A 21,247-nucleotide genomic window follows, 5' to 3' on the forward strand; every position below is an offset into this window, starting at 1 on the left:
GGGGGCGGGGAGAGGAAGAGGGAGAGGGAGAGGATCTTAAGTAGGGTCCAGGCTCAGCATGGAGCCCAAGGAGGGGCTCTGCCTCACAACCCTGAGATCATGACCTGAGCTGAAATCAAGAGTTGGACCCTTAACCAACTGAGTCATCCAGGTGCCCTGGAATCATACTCATTTTAATTGTGGGGTGAAAATGTTCTTGTATTTTTGACTCATGTTAGGTATGCAAAATACTGATATATATACTTTATCTATACAGCCCAGATTCTTAATCTGCTTGACTCCTCTATCAATCAATCAATTTTTAAATTGCAGGACAGATTACCCTTGAAAATCAATACTGTATTTATCCACAGCCTGTGTGAATAACTGACAATGACAATTTTTCAGAAAGATTGAAAGTAAGGCTGGCACTTCCTCTCTAGTCCTTGGAAACTCTTCTAAATAGAAAGAAACATGCGTTCACTAGTACCTTCTAAGTGTTATTAGAAAAAAAACTTACAGAAAATTTGCAAAAACAAAATAGTACAAGCATACTTTTATGTACCTTTACTCAGATTCACCTATTGATAATATTTTATCCTATTTGCTTATCATTTGCTCTCTTGCCTCTATATTTATCTATCGACCAGTTGATCGATTAATTGTTCTATCCAGAGAGGAACATAAAAGTGTATATTTATACTGGGGGGGGGTAGGAGAAGGACGGAAAGAGAATATATACATGCAGTTGTGTGTGTTTGATTTTGTGTGTGTATATATGTACATACATTTTTTTCCTAAGCCATCATGACCCTTTATCCCTAATACTTTACTGTATATTTCCTAAGAATAGAAATAGGATAGCCTCTTTCATAACCACAGCACAGCTGTCAACTTCAGTACATTTAACTTTGACACTTAAATTGTTTTTAAAGTTTTTATTCAAATTCCAATTAGTTAACATACAGTGTAATATCAGTCTCAGGTGTACAATATAGTGATTGAACACTTCCATACAACACACAGTGCTCATCACAGGTGCACTCAATCCCCATCACCTATTTCACTCATTCCCCCACCCACCTCCCCTCTAGTAATGATCAATTTGTTCTCTATAGTTAAGAATCTCTTTCTTGGTTTGCCTCTCTTTTTTTTTTTTTTTCTATGCTCATTTGTTTTGTTTCTTAAATTCCACATAAGTGAGATCATATGGTATTTGTCTTTCTCTGACTAACTTATTTCACGTAGCATAATACCCTCTAGTTCCATCCATATCATTGCAAATGGCAATATTTCCTTCTTTTTATGGCTGAATAATATTCCCTTCTATAAATATACACATTTTCTTTATCCATTCATCAGTTGATGGACACTTGGACTATTTCCATATTTAGTTATTGCAGATAATGCTGCTATAAACATCAAGGTGCATGCATCCCTTTGAATTAGTATTTTTGTATCCTTTGGGTAAATGCCTATCAGTGCAATTGCTGGATCGTAGGGCGGTTCTATTTTTAACATTTTGAGGAACCTCCATATTGTTCTCCAGAGGGGCTGCACCAGTTTCCATTCCCACCAACAGTGTAAGAGGGTCCCCTTTCTCTGCATCCTCATCAGCACCTGTTGTTTCTTGTGTTGTTGGTTTCAGCCAGTCTAACAGGTGTGAGGTCATATCTTATTGTGGTTTTGATTTCCCTGATGATGAATGATGTTGAGCATCTTTTCATGTGTCTGTTGGTCATGTGTATGTCTTCTTGAGAAAAATATCTCTTCATATCTTCTGCCCATTTTTAATAGGATTATTCAATTTTGGGGTGTTGAGTTTTACAAGTTCTTTATATGTTTCTGGATACTAACCCTTTATTAGATATGTCATTTGCAAAGATCTTCTCCCATTCAATAGGTTGCCTTTTAGTTTTGTTGTTTCCTTCACTGTGCAGATGCTTTTTATTTTGATGTAGTCCCAGTAATTTATTTTTGTTTTTCTCCCCCTTGCCTCAAGAGACATATCTAGAAAGAAGTTGCTGTGGCCAATGTCAAAAAGGTTACTGCCTGTGTCCTCCTCTAGAATTTTTATGGTTTCATGGCTCACATTTAGGTCTTTAATCCAGTTTGAATTTATTTTTGTGTATGGTGTAAGGAAATAGTCCAGTTTCATTCTTCTGCATGTTGCTGTCCAGTATTCCTAACACCATTTGTTGAAGAGACTTTCTTTCCCATTGTATAGTCTTTCCTGTTTTGTAGAAGATTAATTGACCATAGAGTTGTGGGTCCTTTTCTGAGTTTCCTGTTCTGTTCTATTGATCTATGTGTCTATTTTTGGGCCAGTGCCATACTGTTTTGATCACTAAAGCTTTGTAATATAATTTGAAGTCTGAAATTGTGATGCCTCTAGCTTTGCTTTGCTTTTTCAAGGTTGCTTTGGCTATTTGGGGGTCTTTGTGGTTCCATACAAATTTTAGGGTTGTTCCAGCTCTGTGAAAAATGTTGTTGGTATTTTGATAGGGATTTCACTGAATGTGTAGATTGCTTTGGGTAATATAGACCTTATAACCAGGTTTGTTCTTCCAGTCTATGAGCATGGAATGTCTTTCCATTTCCTTGTGTCATCTTCAATTTCTTTCATCAATGTTTTATAGTTTTCAGAGCACACTTCTTTCACCTCTTTAACACTGATACTTTAGTCTGTTCTTTGAATTTCAATTTTCTCAGCTGATCACAGAATGTCCTTTATAGCACTTTTTCCCTGCAAGACAGGATCTAGTCTAGAGTCAGTTCAGTCTAAGATCTGACTCCAGTACGGAGTCCTGTTTAGGGTCAGGTATCTTTTACCTCCTTTTATCTGAAAATTTTCAAAGCCTTAATTTGTCTTTTAGAGCAATGGCTTTTTTTTTTTTTAAATACAATTCCCCTTCCCCCTTTTTAATAAACACTTCTTACTTTTGAGGTTGTGTGACATTTCCTCATCGTTCTACTCAGGTTATGCATTCTGGACTGGAACACTCCAAGAGTAATGTCATGTTCTGTAGGTATCACATCTGGAGTCACCCAATGTCCATTTGTCCCTCTGTGGTGATGATAATTTTGATTGCCCAGTCAAGGTGTTTTCTGATTTCTTCCTTGAAACTAATAAATCTGTGGGGAGAAATTTTAAGATCATGAAGATATCATCATCAAAATTTCCTCCTAGACTTAGCATCTATTATGAATCCTTGCTTGATCTTGATTTTTTTTCTTGTTTGATCTTTGCTACAATGGCTGCAAAATGATGATTTTGTAACTCCTGCACTCCTTCTGAACTGAGGTGTCAATTCTCTGCATTCTACTGGAAGCAAGAGTCCTCCCCTTTCCTGCATTTACTTATGTAGTTATTTATCCAATTATTATCCATTTTATCCACTTATCTATTTATGATTAGACTAATGAATACCTATTATTAATAATTCATCATTCATTAGTGGACTTAATTATTTTTTGTGCTCACATTGTTCCAGATTTGGCCAATGCAACCCCCTTCAAGCTGGCTCCTGTGTTGTGACATACCTCTTAATTTGGGGGAATGCTGCCTTGTTTTGGCATAACAAGAAGCCTACTCTCATCATTCTTTCATTATTCCTTATATGCATTTCCAATCTAGTTATTTGTTCTTGTTTTTAATGCAGCACAGAATGCTGTGGATAGAATACTTAAAAGATCATGGTTATAAAAAACAGATGTCATGATAGCCTAAAACGAAAGCTGAGACAGAAAAAAAAAAAAAAAAACCTACAGAATTTTGGGGTAGTGGAATGTTGATAATCACAAAGATGCCCAAGTCATTAGGAAACTACGTAATAAGATCTAATTAAATTGTTATTAATAGTGTGGATTCGTAAATATTTGGTACTTAAATGCAATGATTATCATATTTATTTGTGCATATTAATAAGCTGGAAGATTTTTTAACTTAAAAAAGAGCTTGTGCATTTATTTTTAAATTGATAAAGTTGGTATCAAATAACTACAAAACTCCACATACTATAATATTTTCCAGGATATATTTGTTTAAATAATAATATAACTGTTTTATTTCTAAATGTGTAGTAAATGGAGACTAGCAAATTTTTATTAAAGTAAGCACAATTCTGTGAGCTGAAAGTTTTCTAAAATTTATTTTTTAGTAGTATGTAATATATATATAGTGATGTAAACAAATATACAATGTATAACGTAATGAACTTTTACAAAAGTAATCACTTTTTCTAAAACTTATAATCACCACTCAAGTCAAGAAACAGAAAGTTTCCTTTGTGACCCCTCCAAGACATTATCTTTCTAATTAACCACTTATTGCTGTATATTAGCTTTATTTATTTTTCTTGTGCTTCACATAAGTGGAATATACAAATATTCATACAATGTATAAATCTGGCTTCTTTTGTTCAACATTATGCCTAAGAGATTCATCTATCTTGTTGCTTATAGTGATAATTTGTTCTTTTTCATTTTCATGAAGTATGACATTGTAATGAAGATATTACAATCATTTTTGAAATATTTTGCTTTTGATGGCCATTTGGGTTATTTCCAGTTTGGGGCCATTATGGATACATCTGCCATGGACATGCATGTCCATGTCATAGGGTATTTGTGTGTTTACCTATATTTATGCATACTGTGTGTGTAAACGGCTTTCCAGAGTGGTTTTACAAGCTTACATTCTCACCAGCTTTCATGAGAGCTCCAATTCTTCCACATCCTCACCAAAACTTGGCATTGAATGACTTTAAAGTTTTAGCCAAATTGGTGGATGTGTAATGATATGTCATTAAGGTTTTTATTTGCCTTTACCTTTAAGTAATGATTCTGAGCATCTCTTCTTATGCTTATTGGACATTTGAATTTTCTTGTTTGAAGTGCCTATTCAAGTCTTTTGCCCATTTTTAAAAAAATATTGAGTTGTGCTATCTGTCTTTTCATTATTGTTTTAGAGTTTCTTTATATATTCTGGTTCCAAGTCCTTTGTCATATACAAATCTGAAAATATCTTCTCCCATCCTCTGGCTTGCCTTTCCACTCCCCTAATATCTTTTCCTTATTTTTTTTAAAGATTTTATTTTATTTTTTTAGAGATTTTATTTATTTATTTATTTATTTATTTATTTATTTGAGAGATAAAGAGAGAGCACAAGCGGGAAGAGGAGCAGAGGGAGAAGCTGACTCCCCACAGAACGGGGAGCCCGATGGAGTGGGGCTCCATCCCAGGACCCTGGGATCATGACCCAAGCCAAAGGCAGATGCTTAACTGACTGAGCCACCCAGGTACCCCTAAGATTTCATTTTTAAAGTAATCTCCACACTCAACATGAGGCTCAAACTCACAATCTTGAGATCCCAAGATCAAGAGTAGCATGCTCCACTGATGGAGCCAGCCAGGTGCCCCTGCCTTTTCTTTATTTAAGACCACTGCATGTAGTTTATTTTTACTAAATTGTTGAATATATGAGCATAAAGATGTTTGTAGTATTCTCTTATTATCCTTTTAATAGATATGGGATCTATAGTGATTACCCCTGTTTGAATTCTGATATTGGTAATTTGTATGCTCTCTATTTTTATCTTTGTTATGTTTGCTAGAAGTTAATCAATTTTTTTTAAGAATGAGCTTTTTGTTCCATTTACTTTTTTATTTTTCCATGTTTTCAATTGCACTGACTTCTGATCTTATCTTTATTAGTTCCTTCCTTCTTCTTACTTTAGATTTATTTTCCTCTTCTTTTTCTAAGTTCTCAATGTAGGATTATTGATTTGAGAATTTCCTCTTCTCTCATATGGACATTTAGTGTGCTATAAATTCCCCTATCAGCACTGTTTCAGCTGCATCCCACATATTTTGGTATGTTATACTTTTAGTTTTGTCTTGTGATGAACAAAAGTTCTTAATGTTAGTAGCAGCAACATGCCTGCTTATTCTTTTATTGTTAGTGCTTTTCATGTCCTGTTTAAAAATCTTTGCTTAGGTCATAAAATATACTTCTATGAAAAAATTTTCTTCTAGAAACTTTACTGTTTACCTTTCACACTTAGGTCTATGATCCATTTGGAATTGAATTTGTATATGGTGTGAGATAGGGATTAAGGTTTGTTTTCCACCATATGAATATCTAAGTGACCAAGCACTATATGTTGAAAAGTCCATCTTTCCCTCACAATACTGCAGTGGGATTCTCGTCATAATCAGGTGGCTGTTTACATATGGGTCTACTTTTAAATTCTCTGTTCTCTTCCATTTGTCTAATTATCTTACTTTGTTTTTGAATTCTATACCTTTATAGTAAGTTTTGATATCTTCTACTGTAAGTCCTCCAACTATTTTCTTTGTCATGATAAGGCTAGTCTTATCCCTTTGCATTTTCATACAAATTTTAGAATCAGCTTGTCAATTAAAAAAAAAGCTTGAATTTTAACTGGAATTTCATTGAATCTTTAGATCAATTTGAAAAGACTGATGCCTTTACATAGTGTGTCTTTTAATCCATGAGCATGAGAATGGTTTAGTCATCCTTCCTCATTTATTCAGGTCTTCTTAATTTCTTTCAGGTTGTAGTTTTTCATGTAGAGGTCCTGCTCGTCTTTTGTGAGATTTGTTCATAGGTATTTGATGGTTATGATACTTCTGTAAATGGTTCTTTTTAAGTTATATTTTCTAATTTTGTCAGTATGTTGAAACAAAATTGATGTTTTATACTGCTATTGTATCAGTGATGTTGTCAAATTCACTTATTATTTCTAACAGTCTGGATTCTTATAGATTCTAAATGTACACTATCATAACATTTATGACTAATCACAATTTTATTCTTGTTTTCCAATCACTATATCTTTCTAATTTCTTTTCTTTTACTTAAGTCACCGCATTGACCAAGACCTCCAGTATAATGTTGAGTAAAAGTGGTGAGAACGGACAAAATTAGGAGCCTTTTGAAAAATCTATGTACCCAGGTCTCATCCCCTCAAAATTCAGTAGGTCCAGGTTGGGGGTCTTGAAAAATCTACAACTTTAACAAGTAGTCTAGGTGATATAAATGTAGGGGTATCCTAAAAACACACTTTGAGTAATATTTTTAAAGCTTCACTCACCTGAAGTGTTTTATTGATTAGGATGGAATATTGCTCTCTTCTTTCTTCCTTCTCTTCCCACCTTCATCTTCTTCCATGCTAGCAATGGATGTATAAAATGTTACTTTTTTGAGCACCCTATTTTGCTGCTTCTCTTTCTCTGTCACTAGGTCTGGATATAACATGCCTGTATGGGTCTTCAGTGTTAAAATGTTGACTGGCTTTAGAAAAGAAAAAAATCCTTATCCTGAGTCAGCAGTCCTACTCAAAAAGAAGCAATCTTTTTTAAAAAAAGTAATTCAAAAGTTGTTGAGATCACAGTTGAATTCAGTTCTTTCTATATACACGCCCACGCCCACACATGCACACACACAAACAATCATATGGGTGTTGCCACATGATGGAAACAGTATGAAGGAAAAAAAAAACACATTCTAAAGGATGCACAGTTGTATAAAATAAACTTGAATAATATGAAATCACTTGAGAGAAATATGGATACCATGTGGTTTCCTAAATATGGCTAGATCCAAATCAAAGGAACAATGTATTTTCTTAGATTAAGAGACAAAATATGCCATGGAAGGAAGAAGAGATAGAAAAATAGCTGCAAATATAGAGTGTTAGAGCTAGGCAGGGCCTTAAGATCATGTTAGCTGACCCTGCCATTTTTATAGCTGAGGTGACAGAATTCCAACCTGGTAGAGTAAGTGACTTGCCCACTGTTACTTGGTGAGGTAGTGGTAGTACTGGGCCCAGCACCCAGCACCAGAGCTTCCACCCCAGAGCTTCTTGCCTGATGTCACCCAGAGAGTTTATGGTAAGAGATCACGTACATGAAAGGAATCCCAGAGAATAAAGAATGTGGATACATTGGGACAAACCCACAGAAGTGAGTCCTTCATACAGCATAGGAAGGAGCTACATGAAATGGGATCAATTTTGTGAACACATTGTAAGAAAGATGTAAGAAAGGAGGCAGAGTGAAAAGGGAATGGGAAAAACTAGATAAGACAAAGAAAACAGTAAATTAGGGAAGTCAAAAAATGGAAGATAATAGTCAGAAATAAAAATATCATAAAATAATTCAAGAACATGTACACAGATGTAATATTTTTATGTCGCTTTTGCCGAAAGTGTATCTATCTAGAATTATTTCAATAATAAAATGTCCATAACGAAATTTTATGAAAGTACATTTAGACTCCTTTAAAGAAAGGTACATCTAAAGTAATGGCAATGTTAAGTTCTTAATCTTCTAAAATGCTGAAAGAAGAAGATCTAGAAATCCAAAGATGTACTTCTCTATATCAAGAACCATTAAATGTAAAATCAAAGATACACACGGAAGGCTAAGGCTAGGTGTTTCTTCAAATGACTCTATTGGGTTTTGTTTTTAAGACATGGTTGAAGAATGAAAATACAAGGGGGTGGGGAATCCCAAATATTTTGATCAAGTGGCACTGCCTTAATTCAAAGAGTGGTAGAGTTTTTACAGTATTCAGAAGTGTTGGACTTAATTTCCTTACGTTTGCACTTCCTTAAGAGCCTGAACCTAAATGTTACAATCATAATATTGGTTTGCAGCCTGACTAGCCATGTAAAAGCATTAACCTTCATGGTTCACTTGATGAGCCAAAGACTCCTGTTGTGCCTCCTGGGAGAGGAGGCATCCATTTTTAATCTATGTTTAACAGAGATAAACGGGACATAATCTTGAGGCAAATGTCATAGAAAAGTGAATTTTAAGTGTGGCTAGTCAACCAAATACATATACTTAGCAAATCAATATACCAGTTAAGGACACAGGATTTAAAATCTGGCAGATATGGGTTTGGTCCCCTGTTCACTCCTTATTACTCATGTAACAACTCCTTCTTTTCTCTTCTCTCCTTCCTCCCTCCCTCTCCTTCTCTCCTCCCTTCTTCTGTTAAAAAATACCTATTGAGCATTTACTATGTACTGGGCTCATGCCATAGACTAGTGGGCCAGTTATCTGACATTGCTGAGGGAGAACATAGAAAGTTTATAGGGAAGAAATGTGTGGTGTGTGACACAAGCAGAGGTGCAGATACAGGTGTGAGCAGGACTGGGACAAATCTGAGCAGACTGGAAGCAAATAATGGGGGATGAGTTTGGAAAAACCTGTTAAAGTCAGATTGTGAAAGGGCTCTGCATGCCAGGATAAGCAATTTCAAATTAACTACACAGATAATTGGCAAATAATTAGAAATTGAAGGATTCCGGAGGAAGTCTAGTACAGAAAGCCAAAGGAGGAAACTACTTCAAGAAGAACAGTTTACTACTGAGCAGACAAGAAAGATGGATTTAACTGTTAAAAGGATATGCTGACCTTTAAAATAACTTTGTTTGGGTAGTGGGGATAGAACCCAGTGGTGGGAATGAAAGAGGGGATTGGCAGTGAAGACATGGAGCGTATGGAGCGAGAGTTCCACGGGAAGCTTAAGCAGAATGGGAGGGAAATAGTCTGATAGAGACTGAGGAGGCAGCGAGGCCAAGGGCAGCTGTATTTTTCCTAAGATGAAGAGTTACCAGCTATGTGTGAAGTAGAAAGACCTGTGTGGAGAGACTGGAGATTCTAGGGTGCAAGAGTTCGAACTGACAGCCAAAGTGCAGAGGGAAGTCTTGCAGAGCTGGGGCAGCACTTCTTCCTCTGAAATGGAAGGGTATGACTTGACACTGAGATCTCCTTTGTAGCAGGGAGGGAATCAAGGCACCGTTTATCTGTGTACTCCAGGTGAGCTCTTATTAGAAAGGAGAGTGGCAACATCAGGCCACAAAAAAGACCAAGTGACTGAGGCTATAGAAAGACAAACATCAAAGAGTTTAGCCCATCAATAGATTCAGTAGGAGCATCAAAACATTCTGATTCACACTCCAGAAACCTTTCTACTTCCTTCGCTGCTGTATAATGTGGGAAGGTGGCAGTGCAAACATTCAAAGAAATGTAAAGTGCCCTTGATCCTCACCTCAATGGTACAGGGCTATAGAGACTACAGGTCCACTGCAAAGACCATTATTTGTCCCCGAAGTCACCAAATAAAGAGAAAGTTAAAGGTTAAAATGAATGGGTATTTATGGAGACATAAACACATCCTAGAAGTTAGTGACTGTAAAAAGAGGGTCACTCAATGCTGTGTGAATATGCCTAGTCTACATTCAAAGTATCAACTCCAAAAACTTTATTGCCAAACCGCTCCCAAACTTGTATATACTTTTCCTCTACCCTCCGCCTCCAGGGTTCAAGGGGGCGATAATACAGCTCCTGAGGATTGCAGATCTGGTTGCATCTTTATTTGAGCTCCGGGTTGGGAAAGAGGGAGCGGAGGGGTACCCTGGGTGTAGTGCCCTTCTCCATGACCACTGGGAGCTTGCACTCCAGCAATAATAATTCCACGCAAGAAAAGCTGAAGTTGGTATATCTGGCCAGGCATCCTCAGTCTAGAGAATCCTGTGGGTTAAGGAGACCCTAGTGTGCACTTGAAAAGCAGAGTAAGTGCGTTTGGCGGGAGAGGGCACAGTGCTGACTGGGCATCTTTGCTTTGGAGTCTTCCCTTTCGCATCAGCCTATCTGTGCCAACAGCTGAAAACTGGGGCTGCGGGCAGGAGGCGGGGTGTCAGTCGGGAACACTGACCCATTGGCCCTGTGGCTGCAAGAGGAGTTAGGGGAGCCCTGGGAGCAAGCCAGGGATAGCCTGATCTCTGCTCCAGTCCACAAATCCTTAACGGATTTTCTTTCTCTCCCTTCACCCTTTTCTCTCCTTTGCTCTCTTTCTTTCTCTCTCCCTCTTTTTTTTTCCCTTTTTCCCCTCTTTTCCCCCTCCCTCCCCGTCCCCTTCCCTTCCTCTCCCATCCCCCTTCCCCTCCCCCTCCCCGTGTGTGCGCCTCTTCCTTTCCCCTCCTCCCCTTTTCCGCCTCTCTCCCTCTCTCTCTCCATCTCCTTCTCCCTCTCAGCTCGCCGGGCGACCCTGCTCCTGCCTCCCACATTAATGGCGGCATCTTCGGAGGATGATATAGACCGGCGGCCCATCAGAAGAGTCCGCTCCAAGAGCGACACGCCGTACCTCGCCGAAGCCAGGATCTCCTTCAACCTAGGGGCAGGTAAGGACGACCCTCTCGCCTTACTCTCTCCCCCACACGGCTTCCTCGCTTCCCTTCCCTCCTCTCTGGCTGGCTCAGCCCCCTGCCTCTCCTTGGGTGTCCCCCTCCCGGCAGTGCCCTGCCTCCCGCCCCCCTTCCCACCCAGCCGGGCGCCGGGCTCGCTCACTTGCTCTTTGTGTCGCCGGTATTCGGAGGGTGTGTGTGTGTGTGTGTGTGTATGTGTGTGTGTGTGTGTGTGTGTGTGTGTGTGTTGCGGAGGTGGGGGAGGGTAGTCCGTGGAGCCCTACATCCGCCCAGGAGTCACACGCGGGCTTCCCCCTTCTATTAGGAGAAGAAAGTGTTGTCAGCGATAACAATGATCTTAGGAATCACCAAAGCTGAATCGGGATGCGAGTGCACTGGCTGTGGGCGGAGGGTCTGGCAAGGCTCTGCTGGTGAGGTTTGCTAGCAGGGCTACTACAGGGTGGAACTTGTTGGTGACATTCAGACTGGTGATTTTGCTGTGTGTAGGCTGGCGAGATACCACTGGTGATACCACTGCTATGTGTAGGCTGGCGAGAGGGTGTGGGGTTGATAGCTAGGAACAGGACCTTATCCTTTCACCAAGCAGTTGGAGAGCAACCCTAGGGGTGATAATAATAATTACATGGTCCATAAGATACATGTTAGGTGATTTGATTTGATTCTGTCACTGGTACTGGTGCCCAAAGTGGCCCAGATGGAATTAAGTGAAAAGGACAACTGAGGTAAAGAAGGGAGGGAGGTGGGAGGGAGGAGGATAGAGAGGAAGGGAGGAAGGGATGGAGGGAGGGAAGAAGAGGGGGCAATAGAAAGGACTGAGGGATTCAGAAAATCAAATCGCTTCAGTTGAGACCTCTCAGCATACCTGATAAGAGACACCCAGTGTCTTCTGTCCCCACTGCTGCAACTGCTCCAGATTCACGGGCAGACCTAACCCTCTGTTGCTAGTAGATGGTCACTGTCACTGGGAGGAAGTTGTTCACCACTAACTTCATAGTGCTGCCTTTTCTGAATGCCTCCTAAGTCCCCCCCCCCCCCCCGCGCGCCCCCTCCAGCTTGTGTCTCTTCCTTTCTAGAGTGTCTTAGTATTCTAGCTAGCAATTCCAGTGCAAAAAGAGTGAGGGCATTTTCCTGAAGACCCTCCCTCAAAATAGGTTTGAAAACCAGATAATACCTTTTTCTTTAGCAAACTAAATTCTTGGAAATGGAACTGAATCAAAGTGTGTGTGTGCATGTGTTGGAGCAAAGAGGACCTTCAAATGATAAGTATTGTATACACTATTGGGAAGTTTGGACAAAAGAGAAAACTCTGATTAGAGAAACAAGATGTGGTGGCCAAATAACCGTATCTTCAGGACTGGAAGAATGGCAACTGAAAGTACCAAAGTGGCCAAGGTCCTTGGAGTGTCGTTTTCCTCTCTTGGTGATTTTGGGTTTTGATCATATGTTCCCTGTCACTCCTAAAATGTTCTCCTCTGGATTTAGAGTGGGGAAATGAGGTCTTTATTGGGGGAAGCTTTGGCCATTCTTGTGGCGTGCTGTAATAGCCTATGGTCTCATTATGGAACTGTTAACCCTTCAGTTGTATGTTCCAGATTCAGGATGTGGTTGTGAGGGGTCTTCAAAAGGACTGAGAAGAGTTTTTTTTTTTTTTTTTTATGACTGAGATTGTTTTCACACTGAGTGATATTAGAAATTGTACCACTGACCCCTTTCCTACCAAACTCTTGTATATTCCTTAGCATCTTTGCCTTAGCACAGGACAAAAGTGGCACTTAGTAAAGGTTGTTTACCTTGTTTTACTTTTACAACAAAACAATAACATAAAACACTAAAAGGGAGCTTCAAGTTTCAGCCACTCCTGAGTTGGGTTGAGCTATTTTGCCACCAGATTAAACCCAGTGACTTGCAATCTTTTATTCTGGTTGAATTACTCTGGAGGCCAATTAAAAGATTGAACTTTTCAGAGAAGATTTGTCTCCCTTTAATCTAGAAATAAACAAGCCCAATAAGCTCCCAGTCCCTTCCATATGTCCCTTAGAATTCCCCTAAAAGCAAAATCAAGAAAGACACCAGCAAGAAAGAGAAATGCCATCCAGAGGATGTTGGAAAGAAGGGAGGGCAGTCTCAGCAGGCTGTGCTCTACGGTTAGGGGAGCTGTCCTCTCTCTGTGGTGCTGAAGCGAAGGACTGTGTGACAGAGACATGACTGTAAGCAAGACACTCGAGGGAGGGGTGCCCAGTTCCTCCCTGTAATGGAATCCCAGGGAAAACATAGAGATCTAGCCACCGAAAACTTTTCTATCCCTGCCCACCTACATTTACCGCCTGTTTACTACGCCTCACGCCTACTGCTGCACTGCTCAAATCAGGCAGTTCTGCTCTAATTTTGTGCAGGCTGCTCACTCCTGGTGCTTTGTTTATTTTCCAGCTGGTTTCTGGTTGCTTTCCTGACATAGTAAGATCCACTCGCAGATGTGCCTTTCCCCCGCGTTTAAAAGTAATTGTAACCCCTGGTTTAAAAAGCAAACAGCCTTGTTTATCTCCTTGAGCAGCAAGTTATAATTAAACTATTAGTGTCGTTATCAGCGTTACTGAACAGAGGAGCCTGCACACTTCGGATAAATTACATAATTTGGGCATAGAGAGAATTTTGTTTGTCTCTTAACAATGATTTATAAACAATTAAGCAAGGAAGCTTTAATCTGCCCTTTATTCCCACTCCTCTTCTACCCCTCAAATAGTCACTTATTGTTTATTCTTTCCAGAGAAATTCTTTATTGGTTTAAACTATTTATGTTTAATATTTGCTTTCTCACACCCACTCATTATATTATTCCATGTTTAATATTTTAGAGGTTTAGTAATGCTTCATGGAATAAATATACATATATTCATTTTATTTGGATATCACAAAATCATTTTGGGTACCAACTCCCTAAAACTAATCTATATAGTTGCCAAATAAAGTGGACTGGGCATTTTGAATACTAATTAAATACTTAAGCATCCTTTCAACTACATCTTGTCCCTGAGGGCACTTAATAATATCATTTCAGAAATAACTCCACAGCTTGAGTGAAGGGTATACTCCTTCACCTACAGTCCCAAGTCAGTCAAAGAATAGCACCAAAATGTGGGTCTTAAATCACTTTATGAAGATGCAAATTTCAAGTTTTCGGCCTAAACTGACAGAGTATAGAACAGAAATTTTCTGAACCATGACTTCCATTTTTTCTAAAAGAGCCCCTTTTGTAGGTTTTTAACTTCTCTTCAGCACTTAGTATGTTATGCTAATATTGATAATGATTATTTACTGAAGATAGTATAAATGCTAGAGAAAATTAAGCCAATATATTTGCTGAAACTTACCCAGACACATCAGACCTCATTTAAAACATTGAAAGAGGTTTTTTTTTTTCCCTGAGAAACTAAAATGTGTTATAAGGACATCGTGTAACAGAAGACTATGTTCACACTATTAGTAGCAAGTGTTTCTAATTGTGTTCTCACTTAGTAATGAACATCACTGACATTTAGCTTGTGAGAACTCACCCTGCCTTATGAGGTCATTCATTCACTGCATTGAAGTGAATGCAATGAAGAGTTGCAGCTCATCTGGTGGATGTTTTCCTATAGGCTAGTGTGTTTTATTTATCTTTATATTGAGAGCACATAGAAGAGTATTTGATAGATAGAAGGTGCTAAAACTGAAAAGTTCTCTGCCATTACACACTGAGGTGAATGGAGGTGTTATGATAAATAGAAGACTTAAGCACATCAAAAATTTCTTAGAGGATGTCAAAAGAAGGAAGGCTAGTCATCCTGATGATTTAGGATTGTTTAAAACCCAAAACCAATATTGAGCCATGACTGAGAACAGTAAGTACTTCTCTAATCATAAGGAAGTTTAACCTTTGTTGACATTTCAGAATTGCTTTCGCGTGGAGTAGATTTTAAGTTAATAGCATGGTCAAATTCAGAATACCTATCCTCCTTGGGAGGTCAAGATCTGTTTTAGTTTCTGATGTCACCCAAGAATAGCTGTTTCTGACTTTTGCTGGTCTTCTCCACTCTTAGGCACAGAGGATAATGGCAGTCAAAATTGGCTTGTTCTGGCTACCTGTAAGAATGGATGGGTCGGCCAGATCAAGTTATAAACTGGGTCTCAGGAGATCTCTTTCCTGCCTTTCTTGAGGAGGAAGAATTTATTGCTTACTTAAATTATGAAAACTTATGATACTGAGAAGTGACAGCCCAGAGTGTGCCGTCATCACTTAGCAATGAGAACTGTCCCTAGGTAAAATTGTGAATATTGTCATACTCAACCAAGATTGTTGCACCAGTCTGAAGGTCTTGGTAAGCATCTTTCTTCACTCTTTCACTGAAGAATGCCAATGTCTCCCTCATAATTTTTTTTTTTTACTGATTTCAAATTGAAAGCAGATCATATGGATTTGGCTGTTATTTGGTGAGCCAAAAATCTCCTTGAAAGTATTGCTTCTAAGAGAAAGAAAAAGAAAGAAAGAAAGAAAGAAAGAAAGAAAGAAAGAAAGAAAGAAAACTGCTTTTCACATTCAGTAGCCACAGTGCAAATAGATGGCCTGTAGTTAAACAGAAGCCTCTATTATGGGACTCTCTGAAGGTCTGCCCTCCTTCTTTACTGTTGTTAAAGCTAACCAACCTGGTAAACTCATTATGTAATGCATTCAGATGGTACTGATGAAATCACTCCAGACAATATAAATAATATAAACCAGGTTAGGGAAAGTAAATAATTAACAATATGAGAAAATGGGAAACCCTTTGCTGTTAATATTTAATGTGGCTGCTTACCATGTCATCGTTTCAATAACAATCCGTACATTTATGAGACAACTCAAGTATAAAATCTGTGTCACATGGTTAGATTTTCTTGGGATCTCTGGTCTGGGCATTACTAAAAATTTTTTTAACATTTAAGTATTATATTTACTATTATCTTATCACTAAATGACAAGTTACTTGTGTAGTTTGTCTATAAATATATGTATATTTTGATTTTATGGAAGACCATGGAGGTGTGTTTTATGTGAAAAATATGAGTCAAGAGTCAGAAAAACTTGATTTTAATACATCTCTGCTTCTAACAGCATGGGCAAGTCATTTAACTGTTTGATTCATTCAGCCCTAAGATGAGGAATTTAGATTTTAAGACCTCTAAAGTCTCATCCAACCTAAAAATTTCCTGTGAATAAGTAGTGCTTCTAACTCTAGCTGTAGTACTGGATATACACTATACCACTGATTTTTATATGCCATCTTATTTATGGTATAAAACATACATAGCATAATTATAGCAATAATTAAAATATTTGATTACAGCTAAGTTATGAAAACAAGTTTAATTAAACAAAGAATTGATAAATAATCAATATTAATTCTTAATAATGTGCTAGAAGGCACATTTACATACATCATCTTAATTAAAATGTTTTAAATTTGAATTTTCAAGGATTAGAGTCTTTAACATGGTTGATGCTTTGTAAATGTTTGTTGTATGATTGAGTAAGGTATTGGAGAAATCATGGCAATAAATGGAAAGTGAGAAAACTAAATATTAACCCAGTCTTCTAATTGGCATTTTAAATTTTTAGCCTGTCCTCCTTTATAATTAAAATGAATGGGGTATATAAGATCTAGATTTTCCCTTTATCCTTTTAAATTACCAGGGAAGGTAAGTATACCCCTTTGGAATTCAGATCGAATGACCCTAACTTCTAGACACTAACTGTAAAACTTGGTCATGGATTACAAAGAATTTTTTTTTCCTTTTTCTTCCCAACTGTATATGGTAACAGAAGCAAATAAATTGTTGGTTAGAACAGGTGCAAAACAATATATTTTATGCCTATATTTTAATACCAAGCAAAAATGTTTTAATATTACATGTGGAGTTACTCCTTGATGTATGCAACCTCAATTCGTGATTATTTATTGTAGAAGCAGGCATTAAGACACAAGTGGAAATGGAAGATGGTTTGTATAGCTATTTTTCTCCTAGACTTGATAAGGTGAAAAAGGGGACATGTATTATAGCCAGTGTATTATGTCATGAAAACAAAAGAGGCCCTGGAAGAACTATTAGTAGAAATAATATGTTCCTCATTGTATGATATAAGAATTCTAACATTTTTCCCCTTTGTTTCATCACTGTCCCCACCCACTTTGGTATGTGATAAAGTGGATGTGATTTCAGGAGGAAAAAAAGTGGGCCATGTTGACATCTTAATTGCTTTAATTTGAAGTCTTTTATATAATGTAAAATAGTTAAATAAAAGACAAAATCAATTTTATGGCCTTATTGAATGATGATGGATTAGCATGACTTTCTACACAGGTTATCGAAGGACAACAGAAATAATCACACTACTAGTTATTTAACATTTATAAAGGCAAGTGTTGTGTAAAAGCCTGTAGCTTTCCTATTGATCTTTTCTACCACATCTGTATACCCTAAACTAACAATTCAGGAGCAGAATCTTTGAATAGTAAACACCTGGGCTGTAATTATAGTCATGAGGATTCAAAGTATATCTTGGTTTTGAAACTATACTGAACTTTATCAATATGATTGTTTGCCATTTATAGACATAGAAAGCCCATTATTTCTAGATCTCTACCAAACATATGATAGCAAGTTGGTTTAATATTTGACCATGATGTAAACAGGAGTATAGAAAGAGCTTCATTATTTTTGAATTTATCCCTATTCCATTTGGGCTCTGTGCTTTGTGGGGGAGGTGGAAGAAGGTAAGAAGAAATAATAATATAATAATATTTATTCATTCAACAAATATTGAGAAGTTAAATATGTATTAGACCATGTTTTGGACACTTGGGAAACATTAGTGATCAAAACGAGCAACATCTAACCCTTGTAAATTTTAACTTCTGAAAGTGGGTTATGGACAATAAACAATATAATATTTACATACATGGTATAGTATTTTCTAAGTTAAGTGTTAAGGCAAAAACAAATAAAGCAAGCTAAGAGTATAAGGCACGTGGAGGCAAAGAAAGGGGTGGATTGCAGGATAGGCAACATTGAGAAGTGGGAACGAGAATGAAGTTCTCCAAAGGAGGTGAGAGAATGAGCAATGCCAGTATGGGTGGAGGACAGGGCAAGAGAAAGCTCAGGGAAAGCAAGTGGAAAGGCTCTGTTTTCTGGAGTGTCCCTGGTATGTTCAAGACCTGGCAAGGAGCCCAAGGTGGCTGGAGAGGAAATTCTTGAGGGAACAGGGACCAGATTACACAGGATCTGATGGGCCACTGCCAAGCTTTGACTCTCCTCTTAGTGAAATGTGGGACAGTGTAGGGATTTAAGCATAAGAGTAACACGATCTGAGATATAGTTTTAAAAGTATCGCTGGGGCTGCGGTGGTATGAGCAGACTATCGTGGGACAATGAGGAAGCAGGGAAGCTGATTTGGAAACTATTATAGTAACCCAGAGAAATAGTGGTGGCTTAGCAAGGAGGTACAGTGAGAAGTGGTCAGATTCTGTATGTATATCAAGGGATAGTCGACAAGCTTTCATGATGGAGTCACTGTGGGTTGTAAGAGAAGGAAAGAACCAAGAAGTCCCTCAAAGGTTTGGCCTGAGCAACTACAGAATAAAAGGGCCATTTTGGAGCATGGGGGAATGGTCAGAAGTTCAAATGCAGATAGGTCAAATGTGAGATGCCTACTGGACATCCCAGTGGAGGTATCAAATGGGCAGTTAGACAAGCCTAAGGCTAAAAATGAGGTCTGGCTCAGAAATAACTATGTAAGTTGTCTGCACATACAGTGTTTACTAACATCTACTGTGCCAAGGGCTTTATTAGCATTTGCTCATTTATATCTCATAATGACCCCATGAGGTTGGCATGATGATGACGATCCTTATTTTATCCACTTAGAAACTAAGTCACAAAGAGATTAAATATCTTAGCAATGGTGATACAGATAATTAGGGGAATAAGGTGAAGAATTGGAATTTGGATCATCTTTTATATGACTCCAAACCCATATTCTTAATGGCCATGATTTCTTACAAGAGAGCAAGCTTATGTCAGCTTTGCCATAATATGGTCACATTTTAAGCTGAACATGGCTAGGGGGAAAAAAAAGAGATAGAACTAAAAATGCATCCTAGCTCAGTATTTTTAAAAATATTTGGCTAGGACTCACTAAGAAATGCACTTTAGGGGTGCCTGGGTGGCAGAGTAGTTTACGCAGCCAACTCTTGCTTTGGGTTCTGGTTGTGATCTTGGGATCGTGATGTCGAGCCCCACATCACACTCTGTGCTGAGTGTGGAGCCTGCTTGAGATTTTCTCTCACTTTCTCCCTGTGCCCCTCCCTGCTTGAGCTCTCTCACGAAAGAAAGAAAGAAAGAAAGAAAGAAAGAAAGAAAGAAAGAGAGGAAGGGAGGGAGGAAGGAGGAAAAAGAAAAGAAAAAGAAACGCACTTTCTATCACCTCACATACACACATGCATATTTATAATTGGAATAAAATATTCCTCAACAGGTGTGAATATACTCTGATATTTTCTATATAATCCTATCCCATCCCTTCCCACTTTATTCCATTCTAACCTAATCTAGTTATAAAAATGCTAGTTACAACCCATCTAAATGATTTTACAACCTACAGTTTAAAAAACATTACTTCGTTGGTAGTTTACCAGGTGCTATTTCTGAACTCAGAAACAGTATTTGCAAGGAAATCCCCCAAAGAATGTGGTAAATTCATTTTCTTAACTGGACATCAATCAAGGTGAAAGAGAAAAACCTCAGAGTCAGGGTCAACTTAGCTATTGGGTACAGTAGGCACAGAGCCCAGACTCACAATACTTTTCAAGGCCGGCAAAAATGTTTTAATTTCTTGTAAAGTCGAGAGAAAAAAATGAATATAATCCAGCCTGGTTTATATTTGTCTTTATACCAGCATACTACTAAAATACAGTTTTTACTTTTTTTTTTTTTTTTTTTTGTGGTGATAGGGGCTTTTAAAGGCAAAAATGCCTAGGAGCCACAGAAGTCACAATGCAATCCTGCAGAGTGCAAAGAGGAGCAGTGAGACAGAATCCTTTCTTTTCCAAGGTAGTCTAGTGGTTATGCGGATATACTCTTGAAACTAGACGTCTTCGGTTCAAATCCCCACTCTGTCACTTACTGGCTGTCTGACCTTGGGCAAGACATCTAACCTCTTCTTATCTCAGTTTTCTCACCTATAAAATGGTATTAATAATGGTGACCATCTTGGAGGGTTTTTTGGGGGGGTTTGTTTTGTTTTGCTTTTAAAGAGCAGATAATTTTATTAAATGTGAGAAGCTTAGAATAATGCCTTGCATATAGTGAGTATTCATCACACAAAGTGGCCAGTGAGCTTTATTAGGTTTCTGTGTTTTGCATCGTCCTTGTTCAATTCCTCCAAGATCCTACAACACAATAAAGAATGGAAAAAATGAAAGGAAAAAGAAAAAAGGAAGATGTCCTTCTAGTTACCACATTTTGTAAGACCAAATAAGCTACAAATTCAGGAACTTCCACATAAGGCATAAATTTTCTTAGCTAAATTTTACCTCTATTCAGTGCTTCTTGTCTGGAATACTGAGTGAATATGACAGGTTCAGAATGAGAAAAGAAGTCACCCTCAGACACTAAAAGTTAAGGAAATTTACATTCAGTCTATCCTCTGACTGATTGAATGGATCAACCTTGAAATATCTTTTGCAAATGGCCACACGGAAATGGCTGTTCCAGTAGAGTAACTACTGGACTTTCCAGTGATCCCCTGAATAGGGAGCAGGTGTTTTGTGGAAAGGGAGGGGGGAAAGAGCAGAGAAAGGGGTATAGGGAGAAGAAAGGAGGAAGGCAAAGAAGGAGGGAGAAAAGAGAGAGAACACAACTTTTCAGTTTGAGAAGTCATCCATGTAGGCCAGGTGAATATCAAAAAATCACAGAATCTTAGCTTTTGAGAGCCAGGAGAAGCATCTTCTCT

General features: G+C 38.1%; 1 protein-coding gene across 2 annotated transcripts in view; it reads left to right on the top strand.

Annotated features, from left to right (window-relative positions):
- PHACTR1 (phosphatase and actin regulator 1) overlaps positions 1-21,247 on the top strand; it is a 528,218-nt gene that overhangs the window by 28,850 nt on the left and 478,121 nt on the right. For both annotated transcript variants that reach the window (XM_087858043.1, XM_087858044.1), the window contains exon 2: positions 11,053-11,199. In XM_087858043.1, the coding sequence (XP_087714169.1) occupies positions 11,053-11,199 (147 nt within the window). The remainder of the gene's footprint in view (positions 1-11,052; positions 11,200-21,247) is intronic.

The sequence above is a fragment of the Ursus americanus genome, chromosome 32, assembly GCF_024610735.1.
Source record: "Ursus americanus isolate L20-20 chromosome 32, mUrsAme1.1.p, whole genome shotgun sequence".
In the NCBI taxonomy this organism is placed as follows: Eukaryota; Metazoa; Chordata; class Mammalia; order Carnivora; family Ursidae; genus Ursus; species Ursus americanus.